This window comes from Haplochromis burtoni, unplaced genomic scaffold, assembly GCF_018398535.1.
Source record: "Haplochromis burtoni strain Fernald_Lab_line unplaced genomic scaffold, NCSU_Asbu1 Contig_445, whole genome shotgun sequence".
In the NCBI taxonomy this organism is placed as follows: Eukaryota; Metazoa; Chordata; class Actinopteri; order Cichliformes; family Cichlidae; genus Haplochromis; species Haplochromis burtoni.
In genome coordinates, this window is record NW_024582806.1 from 136723 (window position 1) to 151412 (window position 14690).

Consider the following 14690-nt stretch of genomic DNA (forward strand, 5'->3'; position numbering starts at 1 on the left):
GAGGGACGGAGAGGGACGGAGAGGGACAGGCTCAGATTTTCATGCAGTTTAAAAACTGACGACAAAGACGAACATTTTAGAAGACGTAATTAATTCCCAACAGAGGAAACCAATAAATATTCAGTCCATCCACCTTCTGCTGCTCATCCAGGCTGGGGTTGCAGAGGGCAGGTCTGAGCAGGGAACCTCAGCCACCTCCTACAGCTCATCTGGGGCGATACGGTGGTGTTCCCAGGCCAGCCAAGAGATATAATATCTCCAGCTTCTTTTAACAAAGAAATCTTAACCCACTGTCATTTTTTCCTCTTTTTAATATTACTTTGGAGAATTTTGTACCCTTCTGTGGGATTGGACAGATGATAAAAAAACAAGAGAAAGCAGATTTTGGCTCAGAACCATATCTAATAGTTCATCTCTGCATATGTGGTTTCGGAAAATCGAGCGGTGTAGGGAGATTTAAATTCTGCTTTTTAAGTCTAGAACTGCCATAATGGCAAAGATGCCGTTTACTGAAGAAGTTTAGTTTATATCGACTCTTTAAAATATAAAATAAGATTAAAGCCAGCAAGCAACCTGCTGATTTTCCCAATGCAAGTTAGGAGTGTTTTTTCAGGTCAACAACTCCACTGATCGTCTATGGATATGACTCTAATCGAAAGATTTAATAAATTATTCATCCAAGAAACAAAAAGAAAGTCGATTTTAAAAATCTATTTTCTTCAAAACTCTTCAAGCATCAACCAAAAGCAACCATGTCTCACCAGCTCTCTCTGGATGGCGAGGATTCGGTCTCTGGCCGCCTCGCAGTTGTTCTTCTTGCCCGTGATGACGATCATCTCCGAGTTACTGTTCTCCGTTGGCAGGTCGATCTTGGTGTTGGTCTCTTCGCGGATCTGGCAGTGCGAGCGTCTGCCGTTAGTTTTTGTCTTAAACGCTACATTCTGATCTAATAATTTTAGGAGTCAGATTTGGACAGAACCTGTAAAAAAAATAAATCTCACCTTCTTAATGTTGGCGCCCCCTTTGCCAATTATGTTCTTGTGAAACTGCTTGAAGATGGGAACGGAGAGCGAGAAGCTATTTTCAATCTGCGAGAGAAAGAAACCTGTGTAAGGGCTGAGGGACAGGGAGAGGCAAGACGACAAAAACAGAGGGTCGTACCAGGTCAGCGATGATTTTCTGGAGAAACTTGGCGCATTTCTCCACCTCATTTTTTGGACCTCTCAGCTGGACGATGTCGCTCTTTTGCGACGGGTCGGGGAAATTGATAATGACCTAGAAGGCAGCGAGATGATAATCACCAAATTACATTACAGCTGAGTCAAAACAAATCATTGAACGGTGATGACAAGGCCAGACAAAGTCTCGGGTCACAGAGGACGTTCACCTCGGGAAACTTATCTCGAACTTCTTTGATTTTTTCTCCTTTCTGTCCGATGATCGTCCGGTGAAACTTCTGCTCCACGATCAGATCTTTGGTGCGCTCGTTTTCCTTGAAATGACAAAAACGTAAGAAATAAAGCTCTTTATATCATCTGGCTCTATCAAACCAATGAACCTATGCTTTGAGTCCATTCTCACCATCCTTTGAACCATCTCCATGAGCTCTCTGCGTGCCAGCTGTACTCCTTTAGGATCTCCCTCGATCCGCACCAGGCCACTTCGCTCAGAATCCTGCGCGATTCGAACCGACACCTTGTACTGCTCTTTGATACGATTTACTGTAGTGATACAGGGAAAACAGCAGAAATGAAATAAGAGTGAAAACCTGACATCACCCACATCATGACAAGTATCCATCGGAGTATGTGTGTGTCAATGTTAGCTGGTAAGCACTTAAATCAGAGAAGAAAGTGCTTGTGTGAATGGGTGAATGTGGCATGTTGCATAAAGCGCTTTGAAGGATCCGGGAGAGCAAAAAGCGCTAAATAAGAATCAGTTAGAAGTTAGCAGGGAGTTAGCTCGCTAGTTTTCATATAAAGATGATATACCAGGTTCTGACTGAGGGATTTCTGTAAAACCAAAACGTACAGCTCTGCTATCACTTTGGACATAAATGAAGACAGAAAACTAAACAGCAGTGACTTTTGTAGGGTTACTGAAGTTGGGCTAGCTATAATGATGTGCTACGTGGTGGCTAGCTACACAGCTATGGTTAGGATAATATAAACACCTGAGCAAAGGGAAGTGGGAGGATGAACGCTAAATTTTTTCCTCTCAAAAAAATTAACATAAGGGTTCCTGATTGTTAGGGACAAATGCAAGGCAGGAAAAAGATGCTGAAAATTGACCAAACTTCAGTCAGAAAAACTGAGACGATCGATCACCAGCACGAGGTTGGTCATCAACATACTGCTGCGTGGTTTGGATTACTCGCTATGACAAAATTCCTGATCCTCAGCTTCACGTACTCATTCAAGTCTTCGTTAGCCTCAGAATGACTCTTTCCTGACCTGTTCAAACATCTGGTGGCAAACCATGGGCCGATGGGCCGTAGTTACATCGTAAGGTTTTAAAAACTCAGCTTTTTCTGCTGCAGATGAATAGCGGTAATAAAAACTCAGAGAGGCCGACAGAGATCATTGACTGTTTTTAGGGGTTTGTTCAGATTAAACAGAACAAGATACAAAGAATTAAAACATGTTAAAAACACAACAGCATTAATGGACGCAGTTTGGACCCGGAAGCAGGTCTCATACGTCATCACTTAACAGCCAGATAGGATTCATGCTCAAAGATGGAGCAGTTTTAAACCTGCTGGAGAACACTGATGTGCTGTAGGTAAGAGCCTGGCATCTGTTATCAAAGACTAGCTCTCATGACGAAAATCAGGTCACTAACACCCGACTCGTGACTCACAATCCAGTTCCCTGCTTTACAACACAAACACTGCAGGAAGTCTGAGATCAGCGACAGCCACATGACAACTTTTCAGTTTGAAAATCACTCAAAACCCTGAATTTGATGCTTTCCATGAAATATTCTACCCCAGGCAGCATTTGAATTATCTAAACTAAAAGCAACTAGAATGACTGACAGGAAAAATCTAAATACATCGATATGTGTGGATCAAATGATCATTACCATTTTTAAAAACATATTCTTTGTTAGTTTTGCAGGTAGGGAGACAAACTAATGAGGTGCAACAAGGGCTCCACCTGGGAGTATGACAGATTTGCTACAGTTTAGTTTTCAGGTCAGGGGTAAAGCGATCGACTCACTGTTGGCTCCGTTCTTTCCGATGAGGTGTCTGTGGAAACGCTGATCTATGTTGATTTCGGTGTAGTCCATCCTCACCAGCTGGTAAGAAAAAGGAGATTTGGATTTATAAATGTGAACCAACACTCAACCAATCAAACGTGATTCTCTCTTATCTCTCTTCGGGTCTACCGAACCATAAGTGTGTGCGGCTCTTCCAAAGCTTTGTCCAACACAGCAATATTTCTTTCAGTGACAGAAGACAGTACACGTCATGTCTACCGTAGCTTTGTTGTGTTGGTGTACGTGTGTGTCTGCACTGACCAGGTCCTTGATGATCTCTTGTATCTGGGCCTGAGCCTGCTCCACCTCCTCCGTCGGCCCTTCGAGACTGATGCGCTCCTCGCCATCGGTAAACTCTATGTGAACCTACACACACAGACAGGAATAAAGGCAAGCCAGTTAGGACGTTTCCCCTTCTGTGTTGATTCTTCCATGCTGTAATTCATCTCAGCTGACGTCAAGTTTCTAAAATCAAGTGTCCTCCGCAGTCACTTTTCTCTGTCTGTGTTTTGTCCAGCATTTTTTGCTTTACTGGTCCCATTTTGCACAACAACTGCTGCCGTAACACAGCCTCCCCCCACAAAGCTTTCTGTCACGCTGCAGGAGCAGGATGTGAGACTTCTGTGTTATCTCTGGCTTTTACCTCAGATCACCCCACGCCTTCTTTGTTCTCCTTTCCTTACCCGTGGTAGCTGCTGTGTGATCCGCCCGATGTTCTGTCCTTTCTTGCCAATGATGAAGCGGTGCAGCCAGGCGGGGGCAGTCACCTCCACCACCATTACGCTCTTAGCCTGAACGGGTACAAAACATTAAAACCATGTTTGCATTGACAAATCACAGAAATAGTTTTTCTGCAATGGCTTAGTTGCAACTTAAAATAAAGGGGTTATATGGGGCTTTTCCTTCTTTCCATATTAAATATTTAAAATGAGATCAGTGTACATGCAAGTAATCCCTGTGAGCCAAAGCTCAGGCTTCAGACTACTCTACACGCTCAGTCTCCAATGCTTGTACCGAGCTGACTTCAGCTCACCACGGATTTCCTTTTATGGTCACGGAAGCTAAAGCAGCTTGTTTCAGACACAGGGTGAGGTGGAGTACGTATCCTGACCTGGTGGAGCCCAAAACCAAAGTTTAAAGGAAGACTTAAAACCAGATGTTGCTATATGACTTCTGGATTGGTCAACAAATCCATCATAAATGTTTGCCTCTAATATTGATAAACTACATATAGATTAATCATTGCCCAACTCTCCCAATTTCTTTCACTGTAAACATGTGGATGTGATGTACTTGCTGCGGTTGTTAATCTTGCTGCTCTGAACTATTTTAAAAATAAATGCATCTAAACATAAAGTCTCAAAAAAAAAAGGAAATCTAGGCCGTCTGAGTACCTCTTGGATGTACCCTGTAAATGCAACTTCAGGGACTTTTATTCCCTACATTTCTGCCATAACAAAAGCTAATTACATTAAGCAAAATGCAATCCCCATCTCTGTCCTTTAATTACAGTTTTCTCGTGTTCTCACCTTGGCGTAGACCTGTGTGAGTGCTGGTCCCAGTTTGTCAGGCTCCCCTCTGAGGATGATGGTTTCTGAGCTGGAGTCCAGAGGAGGCATCTCCACCGACACCCCCGTGGCCTCCAGGATCTCCTGCAGGGTGTTGCCCTTCGGACCTATGATGTACTTATGCTGAGACTTCTTCACCTCCACAGAGATAGTCGTGGTCTTCCGCTTCTGCGAGGAGGACATGGACAAGTGATAAGACAATCGTGGCGAGAGGATGTGGGTAAATCGAGAAGCTCGTTGAGGGATGGATGGAAACATAAGAGGAGACAGAAAGAAGAAAGAAATCAGGGAAGCAGGAAGGAGATGGGAAAAGTCAAGTAACAGAAGGCCGGACATAACCCTGGGGAAGGAGAAGGGAACAGAAGGAGGGTGACTGACAGATGAAAGTGGGAAGGCAGCAGAGAAAGTACATTTGTTTTTGCTAATCATACATATGCACTAAATGACATTAGCATTCTCATCCTGTTGTTCTCTGGGGAAATCCAATTTTCTCCCGTCATTATCTCCGGCTTGCCTATCATCGGAGCTCATCTGCTACAAACACGCAGTTCCTCTGCTTCACCCATCCATCTCACAGAGCTTCTTTAAAGTTGAGATAATGCACAAACTCTAAATAACCTCCTTAAATACAGAAACACATTAAATCAAACACCTTTGGTACAGATTAGCTTTATGGTTCATGAGATGGAGCGAACAAGTAAAACAAGACTGGTGAAACAAAATAACCACACTGAGCTGCCTGCAGTCATGCGTGTCCTTCAGTAAAACCCTAAACTAAACCGCGCGCTGCTTTCCCACAGCGAGTCGTTCGGGGTAACAGAAACACCCGAGCGTCTAAAATGTCAATGCAAATTTAGCCCGGATGAAAAAACTGGCACAAACGACTGAAAAAAGCAAATAAAAATCATGCATGAAAATAACAAACACGAGACTCCCCTTTATTAAGTATGCGATCCTATTTTTATCATTTGCTTTGTTCGTTGTTTGGATTTCTGCAAAATCTTAAAGATTTGATTATATTCTGAGGACAAATGCAGCTGGAGTCGTTATTCCTGCTAAACTGCTTGCAAGTCCACTTGAAATCTAACGCACATGCATAGTTTGCATATTGTGATGTAAATTTTCTCTGGCCAAGACACAAAGACGCACAGGACCAGTGTGATGACCGAACTTGCTTTACTCTGACCAAAATGCCCCTGACATATACGGAAAGTCTTTATTTTATATTTTTGGCTTGAATATTTTTGACTCTGTGTTTTTTAAAAAACAAAAACAACAACAACACGTCATCACGAGTACTGATGCAAATTAACTATTTTAAGCTCAATGACACAAACAAGTGGACCACAAAAACAAAAAGAGGAAAAAGAAAGGCATCGATGGAGCAGACAGAATCGGATGATTTCATATGTCCAATAATGAGCCAGTCATGAATTTGAAACACATGAACAGCAGCTCAGAGAAATAGTCACATGAACGCTCACAGCACACGCTAGCATGCTGTCGGCATAGAAACGCTTCACTTTGAGCGCGTACACAAACAAAGGCATAACTGTGAAAACGTTTGTAACAGCACAACCGATGACACACTTAAACCCCCCCTCACCCCGCTTAACATGGATATTTTAAAGAAGCTGAATTTGTCCTTTTATATAAATCTGTTACACCTGCTTTTATTGGGTAAAGGTGGCTATACAGCAGCTCATTGCACATCTATAAAATACAGAAATAAAGAACAGATATATCAACTAATACAAACAATATAAAAAAAAAATGCAAAAAAGGCAGCATCATGGGTACAGAAAGGTCACAATTCTAGGGGGTACAATTTACAACCACACATGATCCCACCAAGCAGCAGACATCAGTGGAGGTCGTTTTCTGGCTCAATCGCTTCGGACAGTAACGGCCTTTAAGAAAATTTCCCTTTCTCTCTAAATTTGGTTAAAAGCAATCAGTGAAAACTGTTCAGGCCATTACAAAGATTGACTTTAATCCATCTTCAACGCTGACTTCCTTTATTCTGAACAATTTTCTATGAATCTGAGGTTTAAAGTTTGTCTAGTCAACAAATAATGCTACAAAACCTTTAAGGCTAAATTCAGGCTTAAATCCAGCACAGAGCACCTAGCTGTTATCTTTAGCTCAAACACGTGTCTCTGTTTCTTCGAGTACCACATTTGACTGATGCTTTGGTAGTCAAATGTGATCAGACAGCCGCTCCACAAACACAGACTAGTATTACCAAGAAATAATACAATTGAAAAATACGAATTTAAATATGAAAATGCGTCGAGCCAACAAAGGTCTGGGTTTCAATCTGCTGATCGTCTGGGCAGTTTGAAAGGAGGAAGAGATGACCTTTGACCTTTTAACTCAATGTAAACATAACAGGGCATCTGATTTTTGGGGGATTTTTGACCTAAGAGGACTTAAAGTCGCTCATGTCCCATGTCTGCAGGATGGGGCATGAATAATCTCTGGAAAACAGTCTCACCTTGTCTTCGTAGATGGCTCGGATGCGGCTGACAGCCAGCGCGACCGCCTCCTTCTCGCCGGTGATGACGATCTCGTCCTTAGGCAGGCTGGACGGTGGGATGCTGATACGGGCCCCTGTCTCAAGGGTCAGCTCCTGCACCAGCCTGTTGTGGGCTCCGGCGATGAAGGGGTGGAAGGCTTTCTCCAGGGACAGACGCTCCACCGCACGCTTGTCCTGGTGAGTGGGTGAGGAAGAGCAGGAGAACGACGGCAGACAGAAGAGTCGATCAAACGTGACGTCATGGTGATGGTTCAACACGATTCAATATTGAATAGTAAGAAACAATTTAGTTCCTAATGCTACTGTTTGTGCATCTTTTCACATTGCGAGACCCAATTAGTTTCAGTTGAGCAGAAATTAGTCATTAAAACAACCCCCACCCACCAATCCACCCACCCATGTCTGACCTGCTCAGCAGAGATCAGCAGGATCTCATGGCGAGCCTTCTCAATTCCCTCCTTGGTGCCGGTGATGCGAATGTTGGCGCTGGGGTCGTCCGGGCGTGGAATAGCAATCTTGGTGGCAGTCTTCAGCTCCAGCTCCTGCAGCTTCTCACCGTTCTTCCCAATGACAAATCGATGGTGCTCCTTGGGGATGGCGACCGTTGCCGATGCCTAGAGGAGCAGGAGAAAGTTTTCAGGAGCAAGTAAGTTAGATTTGTAGTGTTTCCCAATGGAAATAAGCCTTCTTCATTATCAGGGTACAGCAACAGCCACAGAAATCCCTTTTAATTCTAATGTTGGTGGAGCTTTGTGCACATGTACAGAAAATACCTTTGTTTAATAGTCATCATCTACCAGGGAAAGTAACAGGATGACATAAAATTCCTACTATCAAAGATTTCTTTAAACTTGGTAAAAAGCATTCGACCTTGAAAAGAGAACAGAGAGCCTCTGCACTTTTTTCAACCAGTAACTGCAGCTCAGCTAAAGGGCTGCACCTCAGTGCACCAACTGAAGTGGAAATCAGCATGTTTGCTGCTGAGGCACAAAGGCCACCCCTGGGAGCTGATGGTCCTTTTCCGGCTCAACTTTTTGTCCTAAACTGGCCTGATAGGATTATTCGAGCCGCAGCCGGTATTTGCCCTCCGTGTGTGTCTTTGGATCACGTTTCAACATTACGCAGAGCGAAACAAAAACATTTTTAGCCACCGGTTACACTGTTCTGATGTTTCTGCTTCACAGTGATTTTTGTTCAAAGATAGATGGCTGCGTATTCAAATTCTTTGCTGCGGGTTTAAGTTTATCTGAGTTTCAGAGGTTTCACTGTTTTTGCAAGTCACACAAGAATGAATAACAAATGTAAAGCCTGCACTGCACAAATACTGACAACAGACTGTCTTCTGATTGGTTGCCCCTCACAAACAAGAGGTTCGAACAGCAGGCAGATGGAACTCCTGTGCTCGCGGTTAACGCTGTGTACCTGAGATGACCATATTAAGGATATCCTGTCTCTTTAACATCGTACAAAGCTGGGGTATTAAACATAAGGCCTGAAGGCCAGAATCGGCCCAGCAAAGACTTCAATCCGGCCCACTGGAAGGCTTCAGATAACAGGAGTACATCGATTTTGAACAAATGAAAAAATTTTCCCTTGCGGTATCAATAAAGTATCAAACTATTGTCTTAAGATTTGCAGATTTTCCTCCTGATAAAGTTTCCACCTGCAGCGTCATTCATTCCACACCAAAGAGTTTAGTAATAGATGAACAATTAAATGACTGAAAAGTTCCACTTTTTCCAGCATCTACTAGAACTTTTTGTTTTTCTTGTATGTGTTATAAATACAGCACACTCTGGGCAATGAGCTAACAGAGTTTTACACATTTATAACGAGGAGGACCTCACACATACTGTTGAAATTCTTCTTTTCTGTCTTTTTTCTTTAAAAAAAATTAAACGTAACCATCTCGTATGTTGAGTTAAATCTCTTTATACTGACAGAGAGGGCAGTTACGCTGACCCACTATGTAAAATGACTTTAACATCCCTGTCTTAGAGCATTAATAACTTTTTGCTCACATTGATTACTTGTACACACTCTGACCAGCTTTTCAAACAGAAAGTAAAAAATTACATATATGTATATCCTCCCAATATTTTCCAAATCCAGATCACTTAATTATACTATAAGTAGTACGAGTGCATTTACCTGTGTCTGCAATCGAGCTACGATTTCTTTGCGAGCCTTCATCACGGAGTCCACTTTGCCAGTGACCATGATGGACAGGCCCTGGTCTTTGGCCAGAGACAGCTCGATGTGGGCTCCCGTTCGCTGCATGATGTCCAAGCACACTTTGGCCTCCTCGCCCTCCCCAAACTGGCTGTTGTCCTTGTAACGACGCTCCTCTAGGGGCACGTGGAACACCTGGGTACAGACGAGTTGAAAGTGTTTTTTTCTTGCTTGTTGTTCCCAGAACATGCATCTTTCATTGGACCAGCTCTACTGCAGCTAAAAGGCTTGAGGCTAAATTCAGTTACAGCCATCGTCATTAAAAGAGCTGAGAAATGCATTCATTCACTTTTAACAGTCCCCACAGTGGGCTCCTCACCTGGGTGATGACAGAGGCTTTGATGGGTCTGATCTTGCTCCCCCATGCCGAAGGCGGCTCTCCAGCCTTCTCCCCTGGTGCTCCCTTCTCCGGCAGTGGAGGGAAGGCCTCCAGATAGGTAGGGATGTAGGCCTCATCCTCCGGGACGCAGCCTGGCCCGGAGAGATAAAGATAAAAATGGCAAGGAAGGAGTAAGAAAACAGTATATGTAGGGAAGGATTGTTAACAACAAAGATACCAAACAACAATAAAAATAAGCCTGTGTCAAAAACACATAATGCACATATCAGAAAATCTAAACACATTAAACTTGGGCTAATAATTTGCTCACTAGTTTGGGCTCGTGAGGGGAAAACTCTAGCAAGAATAAAAGTAAGTGGGAAGGTGCAGGTCGTTACCTGTGATCTCCTGGTCCTTGAGACCACTGCGATGCTCTGCAAAGCTTTCCGGGGTCAACACTGCCACTGAGCTCATGGTTCAAGACTTATTCCACTGAAACGGAAACATGGGAATATTGATTTTTTTTTTAAAGAAAAACAATAAATCAGAACCTTAGAGGAGGAAACGCACTGCTGTGTTTTCATGAAATCTCAGACTGATAAAGCACTAACTACGATCAAATTGCTTTCACATTGTTTCCCTCCCTGTGCTCTCTAGGACTGCTTAGAGAAGGCCCTGAAGAACCACACTCCCTCTGTGGCTCTGCCGCGTTGCACCGATGCTGCACGCTGCACCTGAGACGCTCCAATTAACACTTAACAAGCGTCAGATAAACACACAGTGCTGCGAAGCCTCGGGGACGGGGTTATCACAGGTCAAACGCTCAGAGCTGTCCAAGACAACTGCTGCGGACATTCCTCGTGATGCACTATCACAGGTCAGATCTGCTCGGCTCGCATCACAACAGTGGGTCCCATAGGATTGAGAGTCCAAAACATAACCCACAGGACCTCCAAGATCTCTGCTAACTCAAGGTTCGAGGGGTTCATGCACAACTAGACTAAAAACATCGATTTATCTAGCAGCACATAAATAAAGATGCTGATAACACAACAACAAAGACTCTGTTTTGGCGGGTCTTTAAAGTCGAGCTGCAGCCTGTCCTCTGCATTTAACACACACACAGTGGACAGCAAAGAGGTGGCGATGAACTTAAGTGGCATAAAAAGAGCGCTTCGTTCTTGCTACAAGTATTCTAAAATGTGTAATCAAAACCTTCAAAGAAGGTCAAATAATACTTATTTGGCCCTTGAGTTAATCCACTACATACAAGTCATTTTAAGTCATTTTAGCTCCTCTCACTTTGAGGCCATCCTCCATTTAAGCCACGTTTCTTCTGATTGGCTGCCCTTCATAAAAAGTTTTAAGCTTTCTGAAGACTCTCTGAGCTCACAGGGATTAGCTGCACATATGCTGCAACTTTGACCATGTTTAACATCAGCATCCTCTGCTGTCACAGTATATTTACACCCACAGCAGGCTAAAGCTACACCCCGACCACATGAGAAGGTGACAGCACCCCATTTCTGCTGCGATGTCCAGAAACTCAAGGACAAGCCTTAGAATGAGTTATAGAGATAGTCATACACTTTATGCAGTTTAAAGTATAAATATTAACATATTAAAGGAATGCAGTTTGAATTAGAAAGAATGTTAAAATGTAGTGTACTTTAATCACTTCTATTGTAATCTGAGATAAAATGTTATTGAGGAGAAACACATCATTTCATTTATTTTCGCTGCAGCCATAAAGTTCTTTATGCGAGGGGGTGGGGTGAGGACGTGGGGGTGAGGGGGTGGCAGGCACTGAACTCTGTAACTGTGCATTTTGGGAAAACTGATACAGTCTTGTGATTATGGGGAATATTTTTTTTTATTTATGGCAACAGAGCAGTAAAATAGAAATCAGTGAATACTACAAGCACACATTTATGAGTCCAATTAGCAGCTGAGGAAGTTAATCTTACAACTTTTGTTGAGTTGTTTTAAGACAGTTTTTGTTTGGTTTTTTATCTTTCCGATAAAAATGTAAGTGATTGGGGGGGTTTTATTGTTTTATTATCTAACATCTATGAAGCTCTCCAGTCGAGCTTTCTCTCCTTAAATGTGACTGTGTGCTCTCAGGGATGCCATATGAACCAAGCTCTTCAAGTCCACCCGCATTGCAAATGATCCAGCAGTTGTACCCTCTAAAGACAAAGCTGTGGAGGACGTGATCATTCAGAAGTAGTATTGTCTGCCAGAACTGTAGAAAGAGAGCCCAGGCTTACCTGCAAAAGGTCAATTGCCAGAGAGTCCGTCCAGTTAGCGGCTACCGTAGGCGCTTCAGTGTGAGTGTGTGTTTCAGCTCCTGGATGCACAGGAAGGAAAATAAAAAGAAAGAGTAAAAGTGAACAAAGGTAAATCAAACAGCTCTACAGCACGGAGGCTGGGTAAACACCCACACTGCACTGCACCTTATACCGTCTCGAGCTGATTCACTCTCCTCCTCAATTCCCTCCCTCTCCTCTGCTCGTCTCTCTAACAATCCTCCCTCTGAGATTTCACAAATTCAACAGCTAAGGAAACCTGAGAGCAAACGCTTCCAAACACCACATGTGACAAAAAATAAATAAAAAAATAGATGTCCCACTACTTTTTTTTTTTTTGCCCTGTAAGCAAAGCTGCAGTGTCTCTTGAAAGCGTGTTTAATAGCTTTAGTCCAACAGCAACCAGCTGGTCAGATACAGGAGCAGTGCCATTTTAAATGTCATATTTCAGGATCATATTTGTGCGGGATGGAACAAGCTAAAAGAGCAATTACAGCATAATACCATTTTAACACTGACGCTACTTAAGGGGAAATAAAAGGGATACTTAAGTGGCAGTGGGGTCTTAAGATACCCTCAGACTTTACACAGTGGGAGCAAACATAAAAACAATCTTTTGAAGAGCTTATAAATTATGGACGTGCAGCACTCTTACAGATCAAACTATCCGAGACACAGTAATGTAAGCAGCTGAAATTAGCTCCTCGCTAAATGCGTCTTTACACATTAATGAAGCAGCAATAATTAATGGAGTTACAATGTAATGTAACCGTCTAGGGTCATTTAACTTCAGGTACATTTTGGAGCTATTACACAAGTGGTTTTTACCACAGTGAACGTTTAAAAAGCGGGACTTTTGGCAGTAGATGCTCTTTCCGTTATGGTGGTGGCGGTGCTTCGCAGCACGCAGAGGGTTGTGGGGGTTAAACGGGCTCCCACTGTGGGTCACCACCTGCTTCCACGATGTTAGTTTGCTAACATTAGGCGAGAAAACTAGAAACAAACGGAGGAAATAGGAGCACCGTTATAACTATCAGTTGCAGCAGCTAAATAAAAAAGGCAGCCGTACACGGTGCTAGCTAACCGCTTCGCTAAACGCACCTTTCTCCAGCCGACTGATGTATTTCTTGCTAGCTTGAGGACGCACTGCACGGCTGGTCCTAACTAACTAACATCGGTTAAAAGCAAACTAAAGGTCTCAAAATATTAGTAAGCCACTTTCGCTGAGCTAACACGCATCGCTTCGCGCCGACCTCAGCCAGACATGATTAGGCGCAAGGACTTTCTGATAATCGGCTAAAAAACAAGCCAGGCGGACGGATAACCAGCTCCAGCTCGCTAGCTCTCGGGACGCTAACCTTGCTATCCCCGGCTGCTTGTCGCTTGCAGGCGAACCGACTCTATCGCCACCGTAACTACACTTTAACTCCCCCAATGCATTCATATATGCATTAAAAAGTAAAGATAAAATAAACCTAGAAATCCTACCTTTCAAAGAGAAAATCTACCAGAGGGTGTGTGTTTGACAGGTGATGGTGTAAACACAGATGTGATTGGTCTAGGAGCATTTCCTCTGCCGGCGGAGTGATACCAACCAAGCGCTGCGACTCAACGAGTATAAAGGAAATGCCGCAGTATCTTTGCGCGGCACGAGCATCCCAGTTAAATAGGTCCTCGTGAAATTAGACTCACTTAGCTCATTTGACTGTGAAATTTAACCGCATGATATTTGCATATGGTTTTCTGATTGGTCAAAAGTAATTTAAAAAAATGTTTGTATGTTATTAGCCATTGCAGCTTCTCACGTCCATCAAACTGACCGGCTCTACTTCTCATTCATAATGGCTAGCATGCTTTTCAGGAGTCGGCGCACCATACTTTTCCTGAAGTCTACAAATGTCTGACCTGGAGTGCAAAAACGATCACGTACAACTAAATAAAATACTGCTGTTTTTTTGTTTTGTTTTTTTTAGTTTTCCAAATAAGATAAATGTCACTTTGTGTGTATGTAAATCGTGTTTAAAGGATATTAAGTTATTTGTTTGTAAGCTAACTTAACATTATGGATTTTCAATAGGTCAAACTTTAAACTAAAACAGGTTAGGTATAGTTGTGGTTGGAAATTTTCATCCATGAATGCCATGGTGATTTTTGGCTTTTTTCCAGGGTGGAACGATTGTACAGGATAAATCTTTATTGACTTTAAAAATCAAAAATTGGGTGCACAAGTTTGAATTTCTTTTAGATTTTCTCTCATCCACACAGAATCAAAACTATACATACGGGCTCAATATACATATGTCCCTACAAATATTTGGTTAAATGTCCCTTAGTAACTTGCACTTCAACAAGATGCTTTTGGTAGCCGTCAATAAGCTTCTATTATAATATAAATTAATGTTTTTATTATTAATATTATGTTTTATGATCAGGTTTTACGCATCTGTTGATTTGAGGTGAAG

At 42.8% G+C, this 14690-nt stretch overlaps 1 protein-coding gene across 2 annotated transcripts in view; it reads right to left on the reverse strand.

The window, feature by feature from the left end:
- Positions 1 to 13836, reverse strand: part of hdlbpb (high density lipoprotein binding protein b) — a 21850-nt gene extending 8014 nt beyond the window's left edge. The window contains exons 1-16 of one of the 2 annotated variants that reach the window (XM_005945250.3): positions 13717 to 13836; positions 12190 to 12269; positions 10318 to 10411; positions 9920 to 10071; positions 9520 to 9735; positions 7776 to 7982; positions 7327 to 7542; positions 4791 to 4997; positions 3945 to 4052; positions 3523 to 3627; positions 3222 to 3300; positions 1582 to 1721; positions 1388 to 1492; positions 1162 to 1275; positions 1002 to 1088; positions 762 to 893 (exon numbers count right to left, since the gene is read on the reverse strand). In XM_005945250.3, coding sequence (XP_005945312.1) covers positions 762 to 893; positions 1002 to 1088; positions 1162 to 1275; positions 1388 to 1492; positions 1582 to 1721; positions 3222 to 3300; positions 3523 to 3627; positions 3945 to 4052; positions 4791 to 4997; positions 7327 to 7542; positions 7776 to 7982; positions 9520 to 9735; positions 9920 to 10071; positions 10318 to 10393 — 1944 coding nt within the window. In that variant the 5' untranslated portion in view covers positions 10394 to 10411; positions 12190 to 12269; positions 13717 to 13836. Of the gene's footprint in view, positions 1 to 761; positions 894 to 1001; positions 1089 to 1161; positions 1276 to 1387; positions 1493 to 1581; positions 1722 to 3221; positions 3301 to 3522; positions 3628 to 3944; positions 4053 to 4790; positions 4998 to 7326; positions 7543 to 7775; positions 7983 to 9519; positions 9736 to 9919; positions 10072 to 10317; positions 10412 to 12189; positions 12270 to 13329; positions 13695 to 13716 lie in introns of those variants that run through there. The other variant, XM_005945252.2, reaches the window with a different exon arrangement.
- Positions 13837 to 14690: the final 854 nt, after the last annotated feature.